The sequence below is a fragment of the Ciona intestinalis genome, chromosome 11 (genome assembly GCF_000224145.3).
Source record: "Ciona intestinalis chromosome 11, KH, whole genome shotgun sequence".
Taxonomy (NCBI): Eukaryota; Metazoa; Chordata; class Ascidiacea; order Phlebobranchia; family Cionidae; genus Ciona; species Ciona intestinalis.
In genome coordinates this window covers 4,856,709-4,883,073 of record NC_020176.2, presented here as the reverse complement: position 1 = coordinate 4,883,073, position 26,365 = coordinate 4,856,709, and the positions used below count along the sequence as shown (strand labels likewise).

The 26,365-nt window shown below is 36.9% G+C and overlaps 4 protein-coding genes across 5 annotated transcripts; 1 reads left to right on the top strand and 3 right to left on the bottom strand.

Moving 5' to 3' along the window:
• Positions 1-547: 547 nt before the first annotated feature.
• Positions 548-7,222, bottom strand: LOC100179035 (RGS domain-containing serine/threonine-protein kinase A). Its single transcript, XM_018814069.2, has 8 exons — positions 5,173-7,222; positions 4,827-4,933; positions 4,325-4,477; positions 3,328-3,479; positions 2,762-2,941; positions 2,203-2,427; positions 1,489-1,653; positions 548-960 (listed from the first exon to the last, which is right to left on the bottom strand). Exons 1-8 carry the CDS (start codon positions 7,187-7,189, stop codon positions 873-875), a joined length of 3,087 nt encoding a protein of 1,028 aa, XP_018669614.2. The 5' UTR covers positions 7,190-7,222; the 3' UTR covers positions 548-872.
• Positions 7,223-7,283: 61 nt separating this feature from the next.
• Positions 7,284-11,322, bottom strand: LOC113474682. The gene is made up of 7 exons (XM_026836695.1): positions 11,185-11,322; positions 10,420-10,533; positions 10,059-10,182; positions 9,748-9,859; positions 9,202-9,301; positions 8,886-8,968; positions 7,284-8,575 (listed from the first exon to the last, which is right to left on the bottom strand). The coding sequence occupies exons 1-7, from the start codon at positions 11,256-11,258 to the stop codon at positions 8,265-8,267; spliced, it is 918 nt and encodes a 305-aa protein (XP_026692496.1). The 5' UTR covers positions 11,259-11,322; the 3' UTR covers positions 7,284-8,264.
• A 3,009-nt stretch (positions 11,323-14,331) lies between these two features.
• Positions 14,332-19,814, top strand: LOC100186103. Of its 2 annotated transcripts, none has more exons than XM_002127418.4 (9): positions 14,332-14,524; positions 14,827-14,931; positions 15,082-15,146; positions 15,429-15,507; positions 15,931-16,059; positions 16,550-16,777; positions 17,144-17,205; positions 17,818-17,978; positions 18,483-19,814. In XM_002127418.4, the coding sequence occupies exons 1-9, from the start codon at positions 14,441-14,443 to the stop codon at positions 18,605-18,607; spliced, it is 1,038 nt and encodes a 345-aa protein (XP_002127454.1). In that variant the 5' UTR covers positions 14,332-14,440; the 3' UTR covers positions 18,608-19,814. The 2 variants fall into 2 exon arrangements, with proteins under 2 accessions (XP_002127454.1, XP_026692495.1); XM_026836694.1 differs by having other exon boundaries at positions 17,797-17,978.
• Positions 19,815-20,243: 429 nt separating this feature from the next.
• On the bottom strand, positions 20,244-25,742 carry LOC100175912 (methyltransferase-like protein 24). The gene is made up of 8 exons (XM_002127134.4): positions 25,576-25,742; positions 25,172-25,219; positions 23,724-23,753; positions 22,954-23,030; positions 22,355-22,559; positions 21,619-21,735; positions 21,239-21,333; positions 20,244-20,886 (listed from the first exon to the last, which is right to left on the bottom strand). Exons 1-8 carry the CDS (start codon positions 25,700-25,702, stop codon positions 20,566-20,568), a joined length of 1,020 nt encoding a protein of 339 aa, XP_002127170.1. The 5' UTR covers positions 25,703-25,742; the 3' UTR covers positions 20,244-20,565.
• Between the last annotated feature and the right edge of the window lie 623 nt (positions 25,743-26,365).

The window sequence follows — 26,365 nt, the reverse complement described above, 5'->3', positions numbered from 1 at the left end:
TCGACTGTGGCTATGGGAGTGGCAACCATGAATAAGTCACTCAAGTTTCCACCCATGAGAATATAAATGACCAAACCAACCAAAAGTCATGTCTGCTTATCCACACACTGCAATAGCTTCAGCAGCTCGACTGTGGGCATGGGAGTGGCAACCATGAATAAGTCACCCAAGTTCCCACCCACGAGGATATAAATGACCAAACCAACCAAAAGTCATGTCTGCTTATCCACACACTGCAATAGCTTCAACTACACGACTGTGGGCATGGGAGTGGCAACCATGGATAAATCATAAATTAAAGCACAAAGGTATAAACTCAGTAATTTATTAAACAAAATGCAATGGGCAGTGAACAATAAACATGGCCAGCATGTTTGTGCAAATAGAAAATTTATCAAAAGGAATTAAAATAATTTGAAACACAGGATTGTAAAAAGGAACATAATTAGGATGAAAATAGAACTTGAAATAAAGAACTTTAAAAATATTGAACATCTTGAAGCTAAGGCATGCGTTAGTTGCCTTTCTCACATAAAAACATTAAAAAAAAACTGATTAAATGAGTAAGTAAGTAAATGCAAAAGTATTAATATTATTATTTACAATATTTTTGGATTTACAATATAATTATCACCCATTTGCAAGGCACAGATTGGTAAAAATTGGAAATATAAATTATTTTTTTTATTAATTTTGAATTTTTTTTATTGAATTTTTAAAAAAAGGGATAAAATAGAGTTCGCAAGTCGTAATAGGATTGTCCATCAATTAAACTTAAAGGCACAAACACGTAAAACAAGATCGGTTTCGTCCCCACAATTTTGGGTTTGATGTGTGTTGAACCCAAGTAAGATTCATTACTGGATTGCCCATTATTCCAATGACTTCCTTACGAACCTTCTATGTCGCATAAACTTATGTTGTAACAATTCGTCTGCAGTCGGCCGTGACGATGGATCGCTGTAATATTGTGATGTTATAATTAACCATTATTGCATCACTACAGTAAGAGAATAGATTTAGATTTTTCCCGTATTACTTTTTTCTTTCCAAATGAATAATCACCCACAAAGTAACATACATGGTAACTCATAAGCTGGCAGTGGCACGAGGTGTTAAATCCGTGTGATAACGACTGTCGTTTTCTGGCCATGCGAGGAAAGTGAGTTAAATTCATTCATTCTTCTACCCCCAAGCATAATGTTATGCTTAACATTGGTCTTTTGGTAAAAACGTTAACTCTATTGTACCAATGTTCTGACTGCCATTCGTTAAAATATGTTCCGAGTTTCTTTAATTCAGTGTGTTATTTAATATTTATAACAAGATTTCCCTGCTTGTGCATGAGCAGAGGTCTGTACATAAACCCCCTTAAAACCCTTTTTTTAAACTTGGTATTAAGTTACACTGGTCAAGTGGTTTAACCACTTATGTGACTTCTATATTTTACCATTTACTTTTAAATTTTCAATTAATATTCCAACTTACATTCTTAAGCATTGAATAACAAAGGACCTCGCATGTTTAGTGAAGTTGTTCGATAATACAGGCATCGGTCTACCTTCCCCGATGTGGTACATAGCCCCGTATATTCCCAACTCATGCAGCGGGGGCTTCGCTGTGGCCATCTCTATCACCGTGCATCCCAAGCTCCTGTAGGAGGGTTGGGGTTAGTTGGTGTATTCATACACCTCATGCTCACAGTCGAGTTATAACATGGGTGTCTTCTTATACACCAGGCACACATGGTGTATTTATACACCTCATGTTCACTGTCGATTTATAACATGGGTGTCTTCTTATACACCAGACACACATGGTGTATTCATACACCTCATGCTTACTGTCGAGTTATAACATGGGTGTCTTCTTATACACCAGACACACATGGTGTATTCATACACCTCATGCTCACAGTCGAGTTATTACATGGGTGTCTTCTTATACACCAGACACACATGGTGTATTCATACACCTCATGCTCATTGTTGAGTTTACTGGTGTAGAGTACGTGTGACACACTTATCATTCATGCACACGTTTAATGATTGATGCAATCAGCAGATTTTTCTGGGGTAAAATTACATCTGAACTAAATTCCGTTTGTGTGTATGCCGTACTTCTACTTCCACACAATTAAATCTCCATGCCAGTAATTTAGGGGGGGCCTTATTTTCCTTCTGTACGCCTTCCACTACTCACCAAACATCGGACTTTGGTCCGTACTTAGCCTTCCCGTTAATGACCTCGGGTGCCATCCAATATGGGGTCCCAACCACCGACTTGAACTGTCGCTCTCTACCACTAGAGGCACTGTTACGCCCCGATGAACTGTTGTTGATCTCATGGATCTTTTTCGCGCAACCGAAGTCAATTAACTTAATAGTTCCACAGGGTAGAAGCATCACGTTGTTCCCGTTTATGTCTCTGAGAAAATATTGGTGTCAGTGAATGGGAATTTTTTAACGAATTTGCCTAATTTGTAACTTGGCAGAAATTTTTTTACCAGCGTTTAAAATAATTTTTCATGGGTTCCCGACCCCAACATTTTACTCCAATATTAATATTGGCTTGAAACGTCATCTTTTTTCACCAGTATAGAAATACTTTTAAATTAAGGAACTGCCAATGTGAAAAATTGGGAGTTTTTGTAGAATGACATTCTTGCCAAACGTGGCAGCAGTTTTTAACTCGCCTTAAGAAAGTTAACACTAAAGGAAGACCACCAACAGATGTAAAATCCGCATAACCACATACACACCTGTGCACCACATTATGCTTGTGAAGGTAGCAAACTCCTTCCAGTATTTGTTTTGTATATCTCCGAAACACGCCCTCGTCCAGGTTCCCAAAGTCCTTCAACACCGAAGCTATTGTTCCACCAGTTAAATACTCCATGAAAATGTTCACGACGTTTCCCTCCAAGCAAGTACCGATGAAACTGAAACATTTGGATATTTTTAACTTAAAATCTATACTTTCTCTGCTGTTGGTACTTGTAGTTGTATGTTGCTCGTTTATTCCTCACATGGCGGGGTAACGACCGTCGTTATAACACGGGTGTTCTGTTTCTTACACCTTGTACCCGCTTACAAGTTACTACATTTGCAACTTTGTGGGTGAATTTTTTTTTTTAAGGGGGGGTTGGGGGGGGAACAAAAAAGCTTTGGTATTGGGGTAATTAAGCAACCCTGGCCTAAATCTCAGGGTTCCCCCCTTGTTATGCCGTAGGATAGAACCTCACCCCAGTAGAATAGACCACTGGGTTGAAGCAATTGTCATTACATCGCTTGCTTATAGAAACACACCCACAGCAAACTTACAAACCTAACAATATTCGTATGTTTCATATCCTTCAGTATCTCAACCTCTCGCTGCAAATTCTCAAATTCTTTTTTCGCTTTTTCTCGATCGGAGGGAGACAGTTCAACTTGTTTGACGGCAATAAGTTGCCCCCCGTTTGTCATTCCCTCCCATACCTGCGTGGTGGATAACTATTTGAACTAAAGTCATGATATATTGTTGGAGGATTCTCGTTCTGTCATACCGGAATACACCAAGTGCTATTTTGTTATAAAATACACAACAATTTACAAGTAGAACTAATGGTGTACTTAAGATAAACTACCATAGTGGGCTTTAAACAAAAGCACCCTGAGTTTTGAGTAATACACCAACATCCCAGGTCTCAGGTGTGCCTCACTGAAGACCTCACCCTTATAGAACAGAATCTCTATTATTGAGCGTCTATAAACTGCCTCAGTGAGGTTTAGATGGTAGCACCCTGAGTTTTGAGTAATACACCAACATCCCCTGTCTCAGGTGTGCCTCACTGAAGACCTCACCCTTATAGAACAGAATCTCTATTATTGAGGTCTATAAACTGCCTCAGTGAGGTTTAGATGGTAGCACTCTGGGTGTTGGGGTAATATACCAGGTCTAGATGGTAGCACCCTGGGTGTTGGGGTAATATACCAACATCCCAGGTCTCAGGTGTGCCTCACTGAAGTCCTCACCCTTATAGAACAGAATCTCTATTATTGAGGTCTATAAACTGCCTCAGTGAGGTTTAGATTGTAGCACCCTGGGTGTTGGGGTAATAGACCTACATCCCAGGTCTCAGGTGTGCCTCACTGAAGACCTCACCCTTATAGAACAGAATCTCTATTATGGAGTGTCTATAAACTGCCTCAGTTATTGAGTGTCTATAAACTGCCTCAGTTATTGAGTGTCTATAAACTACCTCAGTGAGGTCTAGATAATAGCACCCTAGGTGTTGGAATAATAGACCTACATTCCAGGTCCAGTTCAACATTTTAAATACCTTTCCAAATGCTCCTTGCCCGATAGGCTTCCCTCTCTTCCACCCCATGCACTTCTCAGTGTTAAGATCGGCAACAGACAGCGAGGAGGTGTTGGTTAAGTAACTTTGTTCACTGTGGTCGGTTCGCTGGGAGTCTCGAGATTCTAATAAACTCTGAATGAACCAAATATTTCACATTAATATATAATATTCTCTATGGGTGAGCTCCTTGTCAAAGACATGAGGTCTTGGCTGGGGTTGGCCCATCACCCTCACACCTGGACTACTACTTACATATATGAGTATGTATGAAGTACCCGTTGCGAACACATGTATATAAGTACTCTGGACCACTCTTAAAAGTTACCACATATTTTATTACAACCAATGAGGCAAAACTTGTTTCTCAGGGTTATGGAATGAACCACCACTCCCCCCCTGCCTTTATGAAAAGTTGGCACCTATGACTTCACCCATATAGAAAACCCAAGTAATACCCGGTGTAAATACACTAAGTTCTTACCCTAATCTCATGTTGTTGTCGAATTGTAAGAAAGTCCACCTCACTGTTGTGTCTCTCCAACGCAGATACCGTTAATACATTGAATTTGTGGCTAACATGGAGATTTTCTATGAATAATTATGTTTTAAGCGTTAATCCTGTATTTTTTCACAACTCTGATACTGTAGATGCTATTGATTAAACCAGTTGTTGAACTGTAGTTCATAGTATCGTTTTCCATCATAAAATGTGTTCATTATTTCAGTATGTTCCACAGACTGTTATTTAAAGGGAACAGTTCAATTTGTAACGTTATCCCAACCTACCCCACACCACCCAGACATTGTTTCCTTCACCCCCCACCTACCTGCGTGATCACTGACCCCCGCACTCGCATCCGACTCGGTCCCCAGCTCCTCCTCCTTCAGTGTCTTCCTCATGTAATCCATCATCGCATCCTCCGATTCATCCTGAGAGACGCCCGGCGATTCCGATCTTCTCAATAAATGAAGATGGTCCTTCCTCATCCCTTGATCTTCATCACATATTGTGTCGTCATCACTTAGATCCCCATTATCATCTGATGCTCCTGGACTCTCCTGGGAGCAATCTAAGGCCTCTTCTTCATCCTCATCTTTATTCCCACCCCCATCCTCCGGACACATCTCAATATTTCCAACTTCTAAATTTTTCTCCTCGAACAAAACATTATATTTCGCAACATTCCCCGAACACTCATTTCCTCCAACATCTTCTGCATTATTATCAAATAAAACATCGTATTTTGGAACAATCTTCATTCCCTCTTGCCTTTCTCCAGGACCCCCCAGATCCACAAGACTCCCTTCACCCTGGAGGACCAGCCCACCACCGCCCTCACAATCTTCTTCATCACTTTCCTCGTCTTCTGATGCTCTATGGAGGATGTGAGCATCCAGCTCCGACCTTGGAGCAAGCATTTTCCTCTTAAAGTCCTCCAACTCATCAAAAGACTCTTCACTGCTCCCACCATCGCTTCCAACATCACTTCCCACCTCTGTCTCATCATCCCCATCGTAACAATTGCTCAACTCAACGAAGAACTCATCTTGATCTTCCTGGATCTCCTGGCTCGCATCCAGACTCCGAAAGATCTGATCTTCCGATTCATCTTTTCCTGCATTCTCATCTGGATGAAATTGAAACCCAGTGTTGCCATTCACATTTTTGTTCCCAGTGGTTCCATTTAAAAACTGATCATTTCCAGTGGTTCCATTTAAAAACTCTTTATATTCAGCGTCATTATTTAAAAGCTCATTATTTTCAGTGTTTCCATGCACAAAAACACTATTTTCAGTGTTTCCAAATGTAAACACATTCTCACTTTTCCCCAATACTTCAGCATTGCAGTTACACCAAGCGTCGCCGGTCTTGGACAACACTGGTGTTCCAGCTGAAGACATAGGGGTTGTGACTGGGTTAGCGAGAATTATATTTGACATCACACTATCTGCCCTTTGTGATGTCATAGCTGCCTCATTATCATCAATTATTACATCAACATAATCATTGTTACATGTAGCAATGTTATTATTATTGTTGTCGTTGTTTAACTTCTGAATATTTTCTTGCATCATCAGGAGTTTATCTTTATCCATTGAAGACAAAGAAGTTTCTGGGATCGGACTTAATTTACGCTCGTGGATTGCCCCATTGTTGTGCAACAATGGTGATTCATCACGTGCATCTATTCCATTGTCTCCATTCACAATAATATGATCTCCAGTTTCATTCTTGTCAACCACAACATGCCATGTCTGCCCAGATATCAAAGCTTGTTTGGTTGAATCAAAATTTTCAAAATCATATGAAGTTTTTAAATTTTCATTTTTTTGATTTTTGTTTCTTTTCTCAACAGAAAGTCCAGCAGATTTTGCACGAGTAACTTTTCGTTTATTGGTTTCATTCGCTTTTGTTTTTGATTTTAATTTATTTGGTTTATGTTTTTCAAATGCAGTTTTGGCCCTGCGAGGATGAACGACAGTCTTCGTTTCCGAAACTCTTTGTAAAAGTTGTTTGTGATCGTCAAGAACAGGATATGCTTCAACTATTATTGGTGTTGTGGCAACAATGTTATTTGCGGCGATGTAGTCACTATGAGAAGGCCCCATGTTGCTGAATCGTGACAAGCAGCGTTGTGTCTTAACATCAATCTCCGCTGCTGTTTCAATAAACTCTCCCTCAAACAAAAGCTCGTCAGCATTGTTTGAAACATCTTTTGTTGGCGACAAGATTGAGGAATTATTTTCCATTGTGTCCGATACTTCCCCCGCTATAATTTGATCCTCACTGTTTTGTTTCACAATTTTAGAATCCTTCGTATCATCTTGTTTATATTCACGCATTGTCTCATCTGTTGCAATCACAACCCCTTCGGATAAAACTCCTTTTCTTTTCTTTTTCGTGTTTAAATTCTGATTTTTATTTCCTTTTAATTTCTTTGTACCAAATTTTGCCGTAGCGCTGCTTTTTCGTTCTTTACTTTTATCTGCTGGTTTCAACTTTGCTTTACTTGACTTCACTACCTTTTTCTCTCCCTTCAAATCCACCTTTGATTTTCCATCATTAGATTTATACAACCTGTTGGTTGCTTCAGCTGCTTTCGCCGACAAAACCTTAGTTTTGGTTCTCCCCACCCCAACTAGCTTTGCCTCGCTTTTCGAATCCACGTCATCAGTCAGTGTTACTGTTATTTTTACCGCGTCATCCTGCTCAGGTACAAACAAATTAATCGACGATGGTTTATCAACTTTCTCCGGCACTGAGGACAATATTTGTATCTCTGGTTTCTGTGGATCTATTTCTTGCCCCTTTGTTTTCAAACCGTCTTTATTATTCTGTTTATTAACAGAAACCACTTCAGATTCAACTGTTTTATGTTTCCGTTTTAAATCTTTATTTTCTTCTTGTTCATTCTCCTTGGGCAAGTAGAAATCCACATTATTACGAGCTACAGAAACCATTTCTTTCCTTCCAATATCCGGTGTTAAACTCTCCATTTTATTTAACAAACTTTCCTTTCCAACAAAGGGATAAATATCTTTTGGTTTTTCATCCAGTTTCATCCCAACCCCCATAACCCGATCATTCACTCCAACTCTGGGTGTTGCACTTTGCGATAATTTCTTCCGCTGAAATCTCTCCACCCTAAGTGCGGGAACAAGAACAGCAGACGCCGACGACCTGCTTTTGTTCTTAACTTTCAATCGATTTTCGGGCACGTTAGGCTCAGCATTGAAACGATACATACCATCAACTTCATCTGAAACTTTAGTTGCAAGACTTTCAAAATCGATCACTTTCCTTGTTGGGTCTACATGGTCAGTATTATCCACAAGGGGAGGGGAAATCCCTGATGTGAGAACACTCCCAACTACTGCTCCATCAACTGGATGCGAGGTTTTATCTTTTTTCTTCTTCTTATAAGACCCATGAGAAGAACTGCTGCTTCCGCTCTTGAGGAGGAGAGGAAGGGTGATCACTTCCCCCATCTTTGATGATCTGGGATGATGTGGATCTTTCTGTACCCTCCCTCACTGGCTCCAAGGGTGTCCTTGACCCCAGGCCTGGTATAGGGGTTTGGGGGAGGGAGCCGTTATAATGGCGGGTACGGCTCTTATATGGGGAGGATGGTGGGTCCTTCTTATCACCCAGTGGGTCAAGTTTAATAGAGGACAAAGATTTACGAGGTGTGAGCATGCAGTGGCGGTTGGGGTATGTCGGGGTCGGGTCTGTTAGATAAAGTGGTTTAATTCATAACCTAATAAAAATTATGAACAGTGACGGTCGTTATAACATGGGTGTTCTGTTTCATAAACCGCATGCCCGCTTACAAGTTACCCCGTATGCTACTTATTTATTCTCGTGTGCTGGGGCAACGATAGTCGCTATAACACAGTTATTATATTTCATACACCTCTTACAAAAGGGTAATTTGTAAGTTACCAAAGTAACTTTGTGGGTGATTGTTTTTTTTTATGACTGAAAAGTTTAGATAAAGTGACGTAAGTCAATTAACACCAACACAAGCAACTAACTTACTTCTTCTTGGTGTTTCAACATCCAGCAAAGGATCCTTGTCAAAATAAGGGGTGGAAGATCGGGATATGGATTGTAAAGTTAAACTGAAACAACATATTGGTTGGTTATGTTTCTTCAAGTTATATCTATTTCATTATTTTAACACTTATGGTACCAGAATGGCTCAGATTTAAAACAAGAATAAATTTTGTGCAATATTCTGTAATAGCTCCAAATGTTAGGGTTTCCTCCACAAAAAAAGACCTTTATTAATATAATTTTATAATGCTAAATGTATTAAAAGATTAGAAATATATTAAAATATATTATTTCTTACCCAATGTTTGGGTTTTCTTCCATCTTGGGGAGTAGGATCCGGTTGGGGGTTTGCGTTCGTCCTTCAACCGGGTCGTCCATGGAGAGGAGGCGATCTAAAGCTGTAAGGAATATATTTAAGATTGAAAATAAAAGATACAATTGTTGTATCAGGATTAGAGTCAAGGTCACATACTGACACGCACGCTAACCTACATTGAGTAGTTTGTGAAAATCTAAAAAAATCACAGTTTTACAAACGTAAAGATCTAAAGCTGAAAATAAGACCTCATGGTTGCTGTTATGGGGTGGCATTCTTGTTTACTAACTAAACTAGTCACTTCTCTAAGTTCGATGTTTTTTTTGAGTGACTAAAATTTAGTTGGCAGATTATAACAAATAACTTCCGTAATAAGTAATGCAAAGATATTTAGTCAGCCAACTAAATGTAAAAATACACAAACTAAATTATAGTCGGCCAACCAAAGAACAACCAATACTGACTTCCCCACTAACTAACTTTAGCAGATACAAGAATATACACCACTAACACCCCCCACCAACTTACATGGTTCATACTGAGATTGTAGATCCGGCGAACTCATCGACCTTAGTTTCCCTTTCTTGATCCGTGGTGGAATCTTCCTTCTACTGCGGGGGGTGGATAAGTTGGTGGAGGACTGGAAATAAAAGTTACCTGTCAATCAACTGTACCTGTCAGTCAAATGCTATGGATAATTTTTCAGGTTTTTTATTATTTTTGCACACAGAAAGAAAACAGGTACTGCGTATAAACAGTACATCCGTGTTATAATGACTGTTGTATGAGAACAATATGTCATCACACCCTTCAAGTTTAAACACACATATGTGTCTCACCTTAGAACTTAAATTAAGAGCAAACTTTGACAAAGTTGATCCTTCAGTAACGATAATGTCCGGGGTGGATAGCGCCCTCGTGCGACCAGGTGTTTGTTCAACTTCATGACGAACTGGTTGCATTCTGTTAACATAAAGTGATATAGAATATAGAGCATTGCTTTGACAAGCAAAACAAGAACAAGAGTAATATTTAATCAACTTAATTAAAAAAATTATATATATATTTATAAAAATGTACAGATAAATCAATTACTTTTTACATTTCAGTTTAAAAGGTTCGATAACAGTTTTAAAGCTAGCAATTCCTTTACTTTTAAAAATCTATACCATATGTGATAACTGATAACGACCTGCTCACCTTGTTTGAAAGAATTTGTTGTCTGATGTCGGTTGCACGATCGGAATCTGCACCAAGTTTTGGTCGATCTCTGTTTTGTATTCGCTTTCCAATCTTTTGGTTGGTTCTTTGTAACTAGAAGTTGATGTTTAATTACTCACTTCAACTACCATGTGTTTGCCCCACACACCGTGTTTGCTTGGTCAATACAAAGACTTGTGTATGGTTTGATTGCACAAGAAGTTATTAATGAATACATAATAGATTTAATGGATTTTATTGCTGCGTTTTACTAGGACTGGATTTTTATGACCAGAGATTGTGGGACTATAAGTTGATTCAAATAACAAAGCAATTAAATTTATTCCAATCTAAGTTTAAAGTGTCTTGTAACAACTATACACTTCAAACATTCATTCAGCACCCAGAATGGATTTCTGGTAGCTCAATAAATGTTTTTTTTAATCGTTCCAGTAAGCTCGGAATACTTAAGATTTTGTAACAAGGTTTGGGAAGTTTAACTATAAATTCAGACCTAGGTTTTACTAAAAGTTTAAATGTCATGCAATGAAAATCAAAAAACCGTGTGATATTTTTATATAATAAAGTATTAAAATGACACTTTAATTTTATTTTAAAAACGATTACAATTACACAATATAGCTTTGTACAGAAGCAATACCCACCCGTTTATTATCTAATCAGACATTAAAAACCCTTTATTACACAAAAAATACACCATACATACTACTTGTATTAAATATACAGCCCTGCCCTATTACATACCTTTTCATATTATCCTTATTCGTTTCCTCAATTTCGGGCTCCATATTGTTTTTACATTGAGGCAGTATCTTCATCCTTGGCTAGTTTACTCAGTTACAATATTTCCCTTTATTCCAGTTGATCAGTAAAGAATTAACCGAGCTAAAAATGTTTTGTTTTTGAATAACTACAGCCTTGCTTCTGTAAGAATCTTGATTATTAAGAAGCTTGGTCAATACAGAAGTATTGCGGTGCTAGTGAAGAGTCTTCCCCCCACCTTATTTGCTAACCACTTAGTGGTTAGCAAATAGGGTGGGGGGGGGGAATATTCTTCACTAGCAAAGGAATTGCTTTTGTTTATTGTTTTAAAACTCTTGTTGTAAAGCAATTTAATCTGGAAACTTTCCTTGGTATACAATCTACTGTGAGAGAATAGTAATTACAGTGTTTGTGACATGTATTATATTGTAGTGTTTTCATGGTGTGTAAGAGGTTGTGTTATAATACTGTAACTGTAAACTTGTGTAAACATAAATGCAACTTCATATTAAAAGACTGAATATACTGAGAATTCTTAACCCTTACAAACATTAATAGTAAAATAAGAAATTCAGTTAAAATTACTATACAGTTTTTGAAACTGAATCTAATATTTCATCGCATTAAACATGGCGTATACTTCACTCAATAATATAATATTATTATACTTTTTCTGCACTAAATCACCGTGTTTAGACAACAAAAACTAGGGTACAAACTATCGTAGTACTTTGTGTAATGGTTAAAAATAGTATAAACACACAATGTATTTTGTACACATTCTCAACGGTAAAAAATTAAGTTAAAAAGAAGATCAAAAAATCAAAAACAACAAAATAGCGTCTCTTGTTTGCTCTGGCAACCTGAATGGGGAACCACCTAATTACACGCTCTGGTTGTTTCATAGAAACAGTATTAACACATTTTGTTACATTATTTGGTGCTTTAAAATTTGCAATAACATAAAAACGTTCTGACTTTTCTTTTTCTCCACATTACACAAGGCAGAATCAACCAGTTATACAATGTTAGTATGTGAAATAGATCGTGCGACGTAAAAAAATAGGTAAAGCTACGTCAAAAACGTATCGCGGCTTAGTATGTTACCTGTATTACCATATGAATGCAATTACAAGGTACTGTGTATATTAATACGCGATGTAACAACAACTTGAGCAATAAATCTACGATGTATGCAACATAATGGTAAAAATGACGTAATCACAGTGACGTAAAACTTTTATAAACTCTTGTATAAAAAATCACGCTAGTTGGACAACGTCTTCATACTTTGGCGGCGGGGGCGAAGAAGCGTTGGTAATGCTGTGGGCTTGGTATGTAGAATACGCCGGTGGATCGACACTATGTACATGGAATTGGCTGTAACTAGGGGGTGGGGTGGGTGCGATGAAGTTTCTGCCTCTGCTTCTGCGTTGATTGACAGTCAAGGACACCGTAGCTAAGATCTCAGTTGGATGAGTATGAACTTGAGTTTCCTGTTTGGGAAAGCAAACCTGATACGAAAAATAACTTCCAAAGCTGACCATCATAACCATAAAACCGATGCCAACGTAGAAGCTTGTGTTCGGAGATCCTCTGGTTACACCTGACGCTAATAAGGAGACCGTGATTGCCATTAGGAACAAGAAAAATACAAACGAGCTGAAATGATTCTGTACAATGTTCTTATGATTACAGTTGTGTATCCTACCACGGCGGCGTCCTCTTCGATGTCGAGGCATTTCAACTAAACCATGTTAACACAGGGGTCTATAAACAATTCTATAAATGCCGCTCCTAAAACAGGATAAAAAAGAAAGTTCGTGAAACATGAATTGTCTGGTCAGTTTTAGTACTAACGTACCAACAAAAATATTATAGATGACACAATATTTGTGTGTCAGCTGGAAAATGTAGTTTAAGTTTACCGAAACGACGTTCTGGCAAGTGCGTGAGACACTTCAAACTCAGATTAGAAATTAATTACTGAGTGAAAGTTTGTTAGATTTACCTTGACTTTTACTAATTCCTATACATTTGATGCTCATATCAGTCCGGGTGCCTTTGTACTACTTAGTCAAACTTACATCAAAACATTCCTTCGCATGGCAACAACACAACAGCTAAGCTACCAAGTAAAACAGTCGTAAAGTTCCTCGTAAAAGTTTACAGTTTTTCATTGAAAAGTGTCATAAACCCAATCTTACGTTAATATAAAGCGATGGCGCGACTCATATTTACTTTAATTCTTCTTTATTTTTCTTTGCCCCATTTTCTTATCGACTTTACTGCACTATAAACAGAACATGACCAGGCACAATACACCTTACCTATTCATGGTTACTCGACCGTGTAACGATCTCAGGTAGTGGGAAACATCACGCGTTTTATTCGTATGTGGTTTACCTTTCGTCATTCACTTTTAGTCCTATGATTTTCAACCGATATTTTCGTAATTGTTTTAATATTTTTCCCGTTATTGCTCGGCGTATATGTGTTTTGGGTAAGTCACTTAACGGCAATTGCTCCAATCTAGTGATTACTAATGGGTTGTCCAAATTGTCAGCCTTACTTTAAAAAAATCACCCACAAAGTTACATACATGGTAACTTGTAAGCGGACACGAGGTGCATGTATTAATAAGTTGCATTCATTTAGTCATTCGTTGATGAGTCTTACTTACACATATTCTTCGACTATCTATTGCTAACGTAAACTACGTCACAACTGACGTCAATGTTCATGAATCGAATCTTTTTCTGTTCTTTTTTATGTTTTCAAAAGTCCAATAGAAAACGGTTGTATTCACTTTTATGTCAGAGTGTTTGTACTTAAAGCAAGTAACATTTATTCAATGTACCTGAAACCTTATATAAATTTGTTTAAGTAACGACTGATCTATACCAGATTCCGTATATTAACATGTTTATATACGGACTCTGATCTATACGTGTGCTAGTTTAGTGTTTGAACTTATACAGTTCGCTTATGTGTGCTAAAGATTTAAGTTATTTATTCTAAAAAATATAACTTAACTTTAAAGAGTGCAAATTAACTATAATAGATATTATGCAAAAAAAGATATTTAGTATTAAAACTCCCTAAAAAGTTCATTTACTATTTTTATGACCAAGAACACGTCTTTGTTAAACGGGGATGTCCCTTGTTTTAGAAGTTTTCTTTCTTGGTTTTGTATTTTTAAAGTTTTTCACTTCTGGCTGGAAAACTATTCGATATTATGTTGTATATCAACATGATTTTGACCGTTTGGTTGTTCATGTTTTCAATATTATTGAAGCAAACAAACGGACAAGAGATAAAGGTGAATTTGTTGTTTAAATTTGTGAGTGTTTTAAGTTTGGTTATTTATATCCTCGTTTTAATTATTTCGGTTAAACTGTGTTTCATATTTTACTTTCAACTGTTAATATTGGGTAGTAATGTATTGTTTATTCCTTCTTTTGCGTTTTACTGGAAAAGACAAGAGACAAAAAAAGCAATTAAGTTGGAGGTTAATAGAGGTTAAACTTAAAAGTAATGGCTTTATGAAGTTGCTTGTGGATTTTTTATTAGCACCCAATAATGACATAAATATTTTATGTCTTAATGAAGTTGTGTTTATAGGATACTGACATACATGGTGAATCTGACTGGAAATGTATGGAGGAACGAAAATGGGAATTAACGAACAACACTGATGTTAATAAAACTCAGTACCCTGATGTACCTGTAAGTTAATAATGTATTATTAATGTAGTTCTGTTTTCTATTTCGTTCAATTGCATTTTATGTGGCATAACACGGATGTTTTGTTTTATATTCCTTGTGCCGTATATATCACTATAAGCTTATAACAATAACCATGCTTGTGTTAAACAGATGATGCATATTCCAATGGGGGAACCAATAGAACAATTCTATCCAAAAGGAGAAATTCCAAACAGGTGATTTATTTTTTAAAGATGATTTTAATGCTTTTTCCTGGGGTGGCCGGAAAACGACAGTTGATGCCACAGCATTTTGTTTCATACACCCTGTGCCTGCTTACAAGTTACCTTAACTTTGAGGGTGATTGTTTTTATGTATGACTAATAATTTAGACAATTCAATTGCCCTTTAGGTGTCCTGTTCAAGGTCACATATGCCACAATGAAAATAGCATTGGTGTAGTTATGTTATTCAGTTTTACCACCATGATCAAATAAACCAACTTTTATTAAACACAGGGGCGACCATCGTGAGTTGTTTGCAATGTATGGCGAGCATAGATACGTACCTCCTGGTGAATATATTCATAATTTAGAGGTTAGTATTTCTACATCAACAGATATTTAGAATTACTTTAGTCAATATATATATATGTTTATTTTAAGTAGGCTACTTTACTTTTAATTTTTGGGTAATTTTTTTTAAACTTAAGAATTGTTTCTTTTTATAAAAGATAATATTGTTTAATAAACCTGAATTTAATTCGCCAGAAGACCATTTGGCTTTTAATATGATAAGAGGTAATTGGCCAACTCCGGCCTAAATCTCAGGTCATGCCATAATGTGGGACCTTACCCACATAATATAGAACATAATATGCTTGGTTGCGACAACAACATATATTAAAATCTACTATTTAGATAGTATTAAAATGTCAAAACTTTCAAAACAATTTTTGATTTATCTTTGCGATCATAACTATAAATATAAATAAATATCCAACAATCTTAATATTCTTAGCATAACGCTGTAGTGTTCATGTACCATCCATGTACACCCGATGCATTGGTGAAGCAACTACGATGTGTAGCAACATCGTGCACATGGAAACATCTAATTACTGCGCATAAGAATCTAACAAAGGAACACGTAAGTGGGTGTTTTTCATACCTGTTTCAGTTTTACTCTGTTATTCACCACTTTGTAACCAGAAATAAAGCCATGAGCAGAAGGTGTTTTTGTTTCCAAGTCTTTCATGACCCCTTTCATACACACTTAAAACCGGTAGCTTCATCAATAAAATAACCCACATTGAGCTAATATATTGATGTCAGTTATTTTATTCAACACTTTTCATGATTCTGTGTCTAAAGGTCAAGGTAATCGCAGAGATCTTTTTGTAATCTCAAAAAAATCTTTGTGTTTTTTTAAATGGCATTAGGCAGCCATGAAGTCTACACTACAGTCAGAGCCCTGCCCCACATTTCATAAATATGCATATCAATTTTATTATATTTAAGTCATCTCTTACAGTTTTACCTGCCCGTCTTGTCGAAATAACTTTTCGTGACAGGTTTAAAATTTTATTATAATACTACTTATAAAGTAGATGTTGGTGTTTCAAAAAACTTTGTTTCAGCCGATTGCGGTCTTAACTTACGGCAACGTTTACCAAATGTCGTCGATTAATGTGAGTGACGTACGAGCGTGGGTCCGCCATGCAATACAGTATGGTGGGGAGTCGCATGATGATGAACAAGGTAGTTTAAACTACACGCTTGTTAACCTGTCAATCAAACCAAGCGAACCGGGCCAAACATGTGCGGAGGACGGGCCATCGTGTGAACTCGTGAAGCCTACCGTTATTGTAAGTCTTGTTGTTCAAAGTAACTTATTATTAAGGCTGTATTTTATATGGGTAAGGTCCTACTGTAAGCACTTTTGTTTTGGCTGTATTGCACTCAACTTAATGTTGGTTTGTGGTGAAGGCCTACTATTTTCTGCTGTGGTACCTCAGCTACAGAGCAGGATGGGCACACTCGCCCACTCAATGTTGGGTAATGGGCCAACTCTGCCTAAATCTCAGGTCCTCACCCATACAGAATAGAATGTGCATATACAATGTTGAGGTAATGGGCTAACCCTGGCCTAAATCTCAGATCCAATGACATGCCTCACCTCACTCGTATATCATTTCATCATTTCCAACTTTGTTATTCCACATTTTTCACAGCAACCCATTAAAGTTCCTGAATTACCGAACGAAGCGAATAATCCTTCAACCAAAACACCGAGGTGAGTTTCATTGTTATGTCAATTATATTTACGACGTGAGAAAACAAAACTTGATATGCATAATGCATGGCATTTTACTGTTGTAGTTTTTACTTTTGCTTGATTTAGCGATTATTTTTTTAATAATTCCAATTTTTTCATTATTTTAACTTGATCTTTGCTATTGTATTTGAAAAAGAAAACGTTTATTATGTAAATATGATTTTTTAAATACAAGTAAAGCATGGGGGATTGTTGTTTTATATCATGGGTATTAAACTTAGGTTCAACAATTCCATTAATAAATATCAATATATATAATATATACTTTTGGTATAGTAGGACGGGGGAAGATGGGACACCTTTAGGACATATTTTTCAAATATCGTGATCGTGTTTTAAACAATTAACAATTGTCTACGGGAATTGTGAGGATACGGTTTTATAATTCTTTGTATTTTTTATGTTTATTACCGAATTGGACGAGAAAATAGAATGAACAGGTGTCCCATCTTCCCCCGCCCTACTATATATGTTCTATTATGTAAGGTACATTGTTTAGTGTATGCTATGTGTGTCTACTATGTAAAAAGCCATGTTATTAAAATACAGTAATGTCCATCTCCACCACAGAACAGAGGAAGCTGCATGGGCAGTTGGTTCTCTTCTATTCCTCCTAATCATATTAACATGTGGGTTGTGTTACACCAAGTTGTGGCAGAAACGATACGAAGGAAACGAGAAAGCGAAAGTTTGGTCGGACGATTCGTCAGCTGGGTCACTAAGTGTCGCTGGTGAGTTGGGACATGAGATAAATATAGGGGTGTCTGGTGTGTTATGTTAAGGTGCATTGTATATAGGGGTGTGTTGTTGTTAAATGAGGGCTACCATCCACCACTATATATGGGTGGGGACATGAAATTTAGGCCAGAGTTGGTTCATTACCCCTACATTGTATATGCACATTCTATTCTGTATGGGTGAGGTCCTACAGTGAGGCAAGCTATGGGACCTGGGATTTAAGCCAGAGTTGGCTCATTACCCTAACATTGTATATGTATATTCTATTCTATATGGGTGAGGTCCTACAGTGAGGCAAGCTATGGGACCTGGGGTTTAGGCCAGAGTTGGCTCATTACCCCAACATTGTATATGCACATTCTATTCTATATGGGAAATGGCTTAAGATCCATGAGCAAGAAACCTGTATTTAGTCCAGATGTATCCATAATTCCCGGCACCAAGACCCCACAGTGTTACATTATACAACTTATGTCATACAACCATTCCGTTCACAGCGGTTGTTCGTAGCTTCCCCCATATATTAAAGAAAGGCAAGAAGAAAGGATACGTTCGTAACTCATCAGCCACACAATACAAACTAATAGATGAAACTCAATCTTATTCGGAAGACGAAATATGAATTAGTAACATGAGTATAGTAGGGTGGGGGAAGATGGGACACCTTTTCGTTCTATTTCCTCATCCCATTTGGTAGTCAACAAAGAACATTAAAATAATTATAAAACTGTATCCTTACAACTCTAAACGAGCGTTGTCAATTGTTCAAAATCTGGATTTGGATATTATGTACCATCTTACCCCACCGTACTATATAATGTTTGTGACATAATTAATGCTGTGAAGCTTATTCCGCAATATGTAGCGTGGGCAGTGCCATATTCAAAAAAGCATCAGAAAAACACCTTTTTTAAATTTATAAAAAAGGGGGTGGAATGACTTCCTTAATACCCCCCTGACTACGCCACTAATACTAGATAGTATACGATGACTTCAACATTGCAGTTAAAATGCTTATTATAGTAAATATGCTGGCTATAAATATTCAATCAGACTCTGCTATTATGTGTTGTCATTTACTTTCTGTTGTAGTTTTTTTTAAACACGTCCAAATAGTTTGAAACCTCCTTAACTTAATAGCAGTTATTTTGTTTATGGTTGATGGTAAAGTGATGCAAAACAAGTGATTTTGATATCAGTGTTGCCCAATGCTGATATATTATGTTTATTTATTGCAAATATGTTTGTAAGTAGCAATGTATTGTAAACACTGCTATTGCACAATCAGGGTGGCTTGTATATCATATAACGCATCCGCCATATACGAAATATCCACACTATTTAACTCTACTGCAAAATTTTGTAAATTTTAATGTTTGACATTAATTACATCCAAGTTAAATTTAACCTTGAAATAGCTTTCTCCTACACTAAACCTATATAAAAAAGATTTTCCTAAAGTGGATTCGTTCTATGGTATATATCTTTCCCACTATCCTTTGTTAGACTTGCCTTTGTTGTTGAAGTTATATAGTTTGTGTTAAACGTACGATATGTTGTTTATTATCGCATGACCACTTTTTTTCGTTACCCCTCCAAGTTTGAGTGTATTTTCTAAGTTATCGTCAGGAAATTTTCAGCATTTGTGATCGATGAGCAATTCTATGGTTTGTTTGCACTTTATACCATGGAGCAATAATATTTACGTTGCTTCACGCTCTTGATTCTGCACTTTGTTTATTTATATCAACTTGATGTATATTGCTGTATCACCGTACACTGGAGTCAAGTAAATGCTGCTTTTTGAAATATATTTTCTATCGGCAAAATGTGGTTTATATACAACATATATTTTATATTTGATTTTCTAGCAATTATATGTATGTGATCACAATGGGTGCAGTGACATAACTGTATTTATTGTTACTTGAACCAAGTTTTTGTCTGGTTTTATACTTTATATATTTACATTTATTTATACCAAAGGGGGTTTTGAATGAATAAACCAATGTAACTTTTTTATCCTTGCATGGCGGGGCAACGATATCAGTCGTTCTAACACAGCTGTTCTGTTCTGTAATTTTGCTGGTAATTGTTTTTCTGTATGGCTGACAATTTGGACAAGCCTTAAGTGACCACTGGGTTGGGGAAATTAAGTGAAGTGTCTTGCTTAAGGACACTTAACTTTGTGCTTAGCACAAAAGTCATATCTTGAACATCTGTTGTTGATTTCTGTCCTCACGAAACTTCACTCATTGTTGAATATTGTGAAACAATTTATTATAAAAACCTAACTAGCTTCAGAGTAATATGCACAACAAAATATAAAGGGATGAAAGTTCCATTGTGTTTAAAGATATAGAGACAGAACATTAGTACATCTACTTATTTTAAAGCAAATTGATATAGGTAATATTTTGAGTTCTATATATTCTGAATTTTTATCGAACTTGAAAAAAAATGTTCAATCTTGCATATGTAGCATTGTGTACAAATAAAGTTCATTGTTTTGTAAATAATTCGGTACTTTTGTAATAACGTGCAACATAACATAGATATCATAAATGTTTCATTAATCATCTATTTAACAAGGCATGGTCCCTTTACGTCAAAATTAACGAAAGAAGTTTCCCATAATATTTCCTCTGCCCCATTCAAGGCCCTAGGTCTCATCTCATCTTGCGAGAAATCTGGGCGTTTTAAAACTATCTTGGCAGCTCGGACATTATCCGTTTTATTATAAAGCCTCCAGCCATGGTCGTTAAGTTGGGTCATCTGGTTATAGATGTTTCTTGAACGATCCAGCCACCTTTTCTGTGTAAGAGGACCCATGAGATGTATCTCCATTGAGTATTGTCGCACACAACTGTAAAGTCCGGTGTCCAGTAATTCTTGCATGATCTAAAATTAGAAAAATTAGTTGCTTTTATATATTTTATATTTTATGCAATTGTTTTAGCAACTGTTGTTCCTATTTTAAATTTTGCTTTTATTTGTGTAATCCAAACAACAAATGTTATAACATAACTTTCTTTTGTCTCCTTGAATTCCTGTAGCGAAGATAAATTTACTTATAACAGCAAAAAAGGGAAATTAGCAAAAAGCACAGTCTTTAAAAATAAAACTGAATGCCAATGGATCCTAGTTTTAATACCTCCCCTTATGAAATAAAACCATTTATTCAGTTTCTCAAAATTTGATAAACCCACACCCCTACACCCAGGCACACTTAAACACCCTCCCAGCCACCCACCATATCTTCGAACCCGCCACCTCCAGGGGCATCGGTGTCAACTTTCAAGTAATCCATCCAACGACCATTATGACCGAGCTCTTTCAACAAGGTACCTGTGTTTGATTGACAGGTTAATTAAACTTTGTCTTTTGTGACTAAACACATAACATTATTTCTCTTTGAATACAGTAGCTTTCTTTTTAAGTTGTGCATTTGCTGGCAAGCCAGTGTATTGTTTATACTATGCTACCACCATTGTAGGCATGTTTTCACCCACAAAGTTGCATATGTGGTAACTCATAAGCTGGCACGGGGTGTATAAAACAGAACATCCGTGTTATAACAACTGCCGTTTCCCCCCACACAACAGTTATATTTATTCCTATATTAAAACTTACTGAAGGTTCTCATCTTCCATCCATTGGCATCTTTATCGATGTCGGTTCCTGAGATTCCGATCTTGTGGAAGCGGACCCCGTGGTCACCGAGGGGGGAATCATCGAGCCGGTCCATACCTGGGGTGGGTGTGTTATTGTGGTTGCATACTTGGGGTGGGTGGGCTAATATTTGATATATCTATTCTCTTTCTGTATAATTGAATGAATGATCAATGGATGAACTTATTTAACCTATTACATGAGGCAAATACAGCAATGTATTCTGGAGTGGGGTGTGAGTTCATACTTTCCACAATGTTCTAGTTTAGAAGCTATCACAGACATTGAGACAAGCGTGTCACCATGAATTATTTAAAGGTTTTGTCTTTTGTGGTATGTTTATTATTTCAAGCGCATTGGCTTAAAGATTAGGCGTTGTTACTGAAGGATACCGGGTTCGATGCTTGATACTGATTGGTGTTTGTATCTTTGTACAAGACACTTGATAAATTTTGCTCTGACTCAGTGGTTACTTGTGGTAGCTCCCTGGGTGTTGGGATAATGTGCCAACTCTGGCATAAATCTCAGGTACCATGGCATGATGTGTTGTAGGACCTCACCCATATAGAATAGAATGCGCATATACAATGTTGGTATAATGCGCCAACTCTGGCCTAAATCCCAGGTCCCATGGCGTGACATTGTAGGAACTTAATATACATAGGTTAAACAGTAGCTAAATAAGTTACCAACTTACTTGGATCAAAGGCATGAACCTCACATCCTCTCTTAGCAATCTCGTCATCAAAACTCCAATCATTACCAACTCCAAACGAATACATCAAACACTTCTGGTCGGGGTTTTTCCTCACGGGCCAGAACTTATCTTCAATACAAAGATCATACGCCCCGTCCCGATCCAAAGGTCGTCCTCCCAGGTACTCACTTTCATTGCAGTTATACTAGGGATATAATTCAATGTAAATATGGTTTTGTGAAGTAGTTTGAATGTGCTATAGAGTAATGAGTAAAAATGTTAGGTATTTTGCTAGGGTATATTTTATTGTAAATATGAATTAGTAAACAAAACTTAATATACTAGGGTGGGGGGCACCTGTCTTATTTGGTAGTTAACAAAGAACATTCAAGGAATTATAAAACCGTATTCTCACGACTCCAATAGACAGTTGCTAATTTTTAGGGATAATTGAATATTATGTTCTAAAGGTGTCCCTTCTTTTCCAACCTTTCTTTACCATGCAATAATGTGTAAAAATGTTAGTTTAGAACACCCAGCGAACGGTTAATAGTTTATGAAGTATGTGTTATAACATCTTGTAGTTTGTATTGTAATACCTGTCGTTCGTTCACGTATTTCCATATTCTGTCCAACTCTGCCTCGGGTGAAAGATTGTTTTCGTATCTTGATGGAACTGAGTAAAATAATAATTGTTTCAAATTTCATGTATTAGGTACAATGGAATTTAGACTTGACAATAATTGATCCAACCCAGGGGTCACTAATGGGTTGCCCAAATTGTGAGCCATGAAAAAAATTTAAAACAAACATGAAACAATTATCCACAAAGTTACATACATGGTAACTCGTAAACGGGTATAAGGTGTATGCAACAAATCATTTTTTAAATTGCCAATGGTAAAAATTGAAATATGTTTCTTGTATTTTATTTGTATAATTATAGTCGTTGATGTGTGTACCATACAATGGAAATGGTATAAAACTTATTTCTAAACTAAAGCTGAAATTGGTCCCAGTTGACTTGATATGTATGTATTATGTTACAGGCTTATAATGTGGCTGAGGGTCTAAGAATAGACCATAGGCACGCTTCATTGAGCATGCGTTGTTATAGGGTGGATCCTATAAATATAAGACTAGGAAATAAGTGGAGCGTGAATGGAAGAATGGAAGTTATTTATCCTCATGTGCGGGGAAACTCCAGTTGTTATAACACGGGTGTTCTGTTTCATACACCTTGTGTCCCGTTTTTGAGATCATCATATATGTAACTTTTTGGGTGATTGATTTTAGGTTCTTTTCTTGTAAAACTTGGAAACCATCATAAAAGGCATTGTAATTGTATTTTCGTGTCCATTATACTTACGTTGAACGTCAGGTGCGCGCCATGCTGCGTCTGTAATACAAAAGTGGTTTAGAAACTGCGAATCGGCGACCAATATTACTTTACCTAACTGAGTGCTTTTTTGTAACCACGGCGTACCTGTCCTACTCTATATGGATGGGGTCGTATGACGGGCACGCTAACGAATCTGCGTTATAGAGACAGATATGGCCCGTAAACGTACAAGTAACGCTTTTCGTGTACAACAACAGTCGTTATACCACGTATGTTCGGTTTCATAAATGGATACGCCTCGTTGGGCTCGTCCCTGCTTAAGTTTTCGGCGCTGTGGCACGCGAGGATGAAGTAAGTTACATTCATTCACGTGCCGTCACATATATATGTAACTTATTTATCCTCGCATGGCGGGACAACGACAGTCGTTATAACACGGGTGTTCTGTTTCATACACCTCGTGCCCTCTTACAAGTAATGTTCCAGGATTCGTTTGCTTGTAAATGTCAAGCAAACGAAGTCGTGTATATATATTATGTCTTGTATAAAGATGTATTTTGAATTCGTAACACTCGTTCACTGCCTCGCCTTATATAACGTGCCATACGCATGTATATTAGGTTAGGGTAAGATAAGACATGTTTTTATTCTTTTTTTTCCTCCCATTTGGTGGTAAACAAAGAATATTTACAGAACTATATAACCGAAACCTTATGACTCTAAAAGAGCGTTGGTAATTCTTTAAAACACGGTTAGGAAACATGGGATACCATCTGCTAACGGTTACCATCTTACCCCATCGTCCATGTGTGTTTAAACTATGTAGTATCACGCACCGTCGCGTGTGTGTCGTGTTATACTATGCCATAATACACCATAACCAAAAGGAAAAGAACATTTTCACGTTCGTTTCATTCAAAATCAATATTTCCGTTTTCCCCATTGGTTACATGGAAAAACTACTTCATTCGTTTGTCATACACGTCACAATGCGACGAACCTATCCCTTTACGCTTGACCGCTTTCCAATTGTTTCTTTAATTGTTCTAAATAGGGGACCGTTTTAGGAATAAAGAATCGCGGCTAGCCAGTAGCCACCATTCTCTATACATTGCTAATGTAATATGAGATTTAACGTTCGTTTTTTCACCTTATGTGTTGTAGCCCAGCTGCTTTGCACAAAATAACTCAGTATTTCATATAAGCTTGGTGATATCACAAAGTAACCCGGTATTTTATAGTTAGTGTTATATATATTATAGTAGGGTGGGGAAAGATGGGACACTTTTACATTCTATTTCCTCGTCCCATTTGCTAGAAAACAAAGATCATTCAAAGAATTATAAAACCATATCCTGACAATTCCCATAGGCCGTTGTTAATTGTTTAAAACACGATCAGGATATTTGGATATTATGTGATAAAGGTGTCCCATCTTCCCCAACCTACCATATTAATGTTAAACCAACACATACCGTTCTCCGCTTTCTGCTTCCTTTGCTCTTCAATGTACTCAGCCACACCTGTTGTATTAAAGTCAATATTAACGTAGTTCGTCTTCTTTCAACAAACCTTCACGTTTAAGATATTTGACAAACGAAGCAAACATAAATGTTTTTCACTACAAGGATTGTATTAGTTGGAACACAAACCAGGGCTGGGCAATTATTGACCACCGTTAAATATTCCAAATAGCAAAAAGAATTTAAAATGTTTCAAGCTATTTAGAATTTCTAAATTTCTTGGTTTAATTAAATTATACGTGCGTATCCGCCTATATCCTATCAATTTTGAGTTTTAAACAACCATACTAACAAAACGTAAACATTTACAATACAAAAACATAAATGGCAACAAGAACAAACAAGAACAAACCAACCTTCCTGTCTTTTTTCTTTCCATTGTTCCATCGTCATCATCCCAGTTAAAGGAAAAAGAAACATTTTAATTAAAACCAATAAAACAACTGTACAGCAGCCCAACCAAACTAACTGGTTATTCCTCATTTTGTAACTTTAACTTAAAACCAATTACGAAATCCGCTTTAACTGAAACGAAAATGTCATTAACATATATATATACAAAACAAAGTACAAACAAGATTCTTTGGTCAGTATATTTACATATGTATATACACCTAACTAATTATGCGGTTATCTTATCTTATTTTAATATGTAAACTGTTAATAACGTATGCGTCTATAGCCAACAAACCGGGTCCTTTCAACTCAACGTAAATAGGTCTTTGAAACCACCATTGAAAACCTGCCCTACTTACTCAAGCGTTCCTATCCACGTTTCCCTTTCTGCTTGTGCGTGGACGCGGTGAAGCGAAGTTAATCCCTAGTGGTGTGGCATCAATAAATTAAACCTGTACCAACAACCCTCTTGCAATTTACCGCAGAAACCGTTTGCTGTTACAGACACGCATTTGAATGGCGTTTGCTTAGGCCAAATGAGTTGGGAAAGAAGTGACAGCTGTTGTGGCTGAAAGCTTACTATGATTTATACTTTGGCTCGAACTTACTTTCTATATCGCATCGTGCTGTGCGGCTGGCAAGATTCTTTATATTGCCAAAGGTTCGGTCTCAAAAACAAACAAGAAATCAAACATATTGCTAAGTTTATGAAACAATACACCCGCGTTTTAACAACTGTTATTTCCACGC

Coding starts and splice junctions, on each gene's coding strand:
- LOC100179035 (XM_018814069.2), bottom strand. CDS start 7,189: ATGCGTGAATATAAACAAGATGATACGAAGGATTCTAAAATTGTGAAA. Junction 4,478..4,826: donor GACAACAACATGAGATTAGG/GTAAGAACTTAG, acceptor TGGTTCATTCAG/AGTTTATTAGAATCTCGAGA. Junction 961..1,488: donor GTTATTCAATGCTTAAGAAT/GTAAGTTGGAAT, acceptor ACAATATTACAG/CGATCCATCGTCACGGCCGA.
- LOC113474682 (XM_026836695.1), bottom strand. CDS start 11,258: ATGAAGATACTGCCTCAATGTAAAAACAATATGGAGCCCGAAATTGAG. Junction 10,183..10,419: donor AACAAATTCTTTCAAACAAG/GTGAGCAGGTCG, acceptor TTATGTTAACAG/AATGCAACCAGTTCGTCATG. Junction 8,576..8,885: donor TGTTGAAACACCAAGAAGAA/GTAAGTTAGTTG, acceptor TTTATCTAACAG/ACCCGACCCCGACATACCCC.
- LOC100186103 (XM_026836694.1), top strand. CDS start 14,441: ATGTTGTATATCAACATGATTTTGACCGTTTGGTTGTTCATGTTTTCA. Junction 16,060..16,549: donor AGAATCTAACAAAGGAACAC/GTAAGTGGGTGT, acceptor ACTTTGTTTCAG/CCGATTGCGGTCTTAACTTA. Junction 17,979..18,482: donor TGGGTCACTAAGTGTCGCTG/GTGAGTTGGGAC, acceptor TTCCGTTCACAG/CGGTTGTTCGTAGCTTCCCC.
- LOC100175912 (XM_002127134.4), bottom strand. CDS start 25,702: ATGAGGAATAACCAGTTAGTTTGGTTGGGCTGCTGTACAGTTGTTTTA. Junction 21,334..21,618: donor ATGGAAGATGAGAACCTTCA/GTAAGTTTTAAT, acceptor AATCAAACACAG/GTACCTTGTTGAAAGAGCTC. Junction 20,887..21,238: donor GTGGCGGGTTCGAAGATATG/GTGGGTGGCTGG, acceptor TTCTAATTTTAG/ATCATGCAAGAATTACTGGA.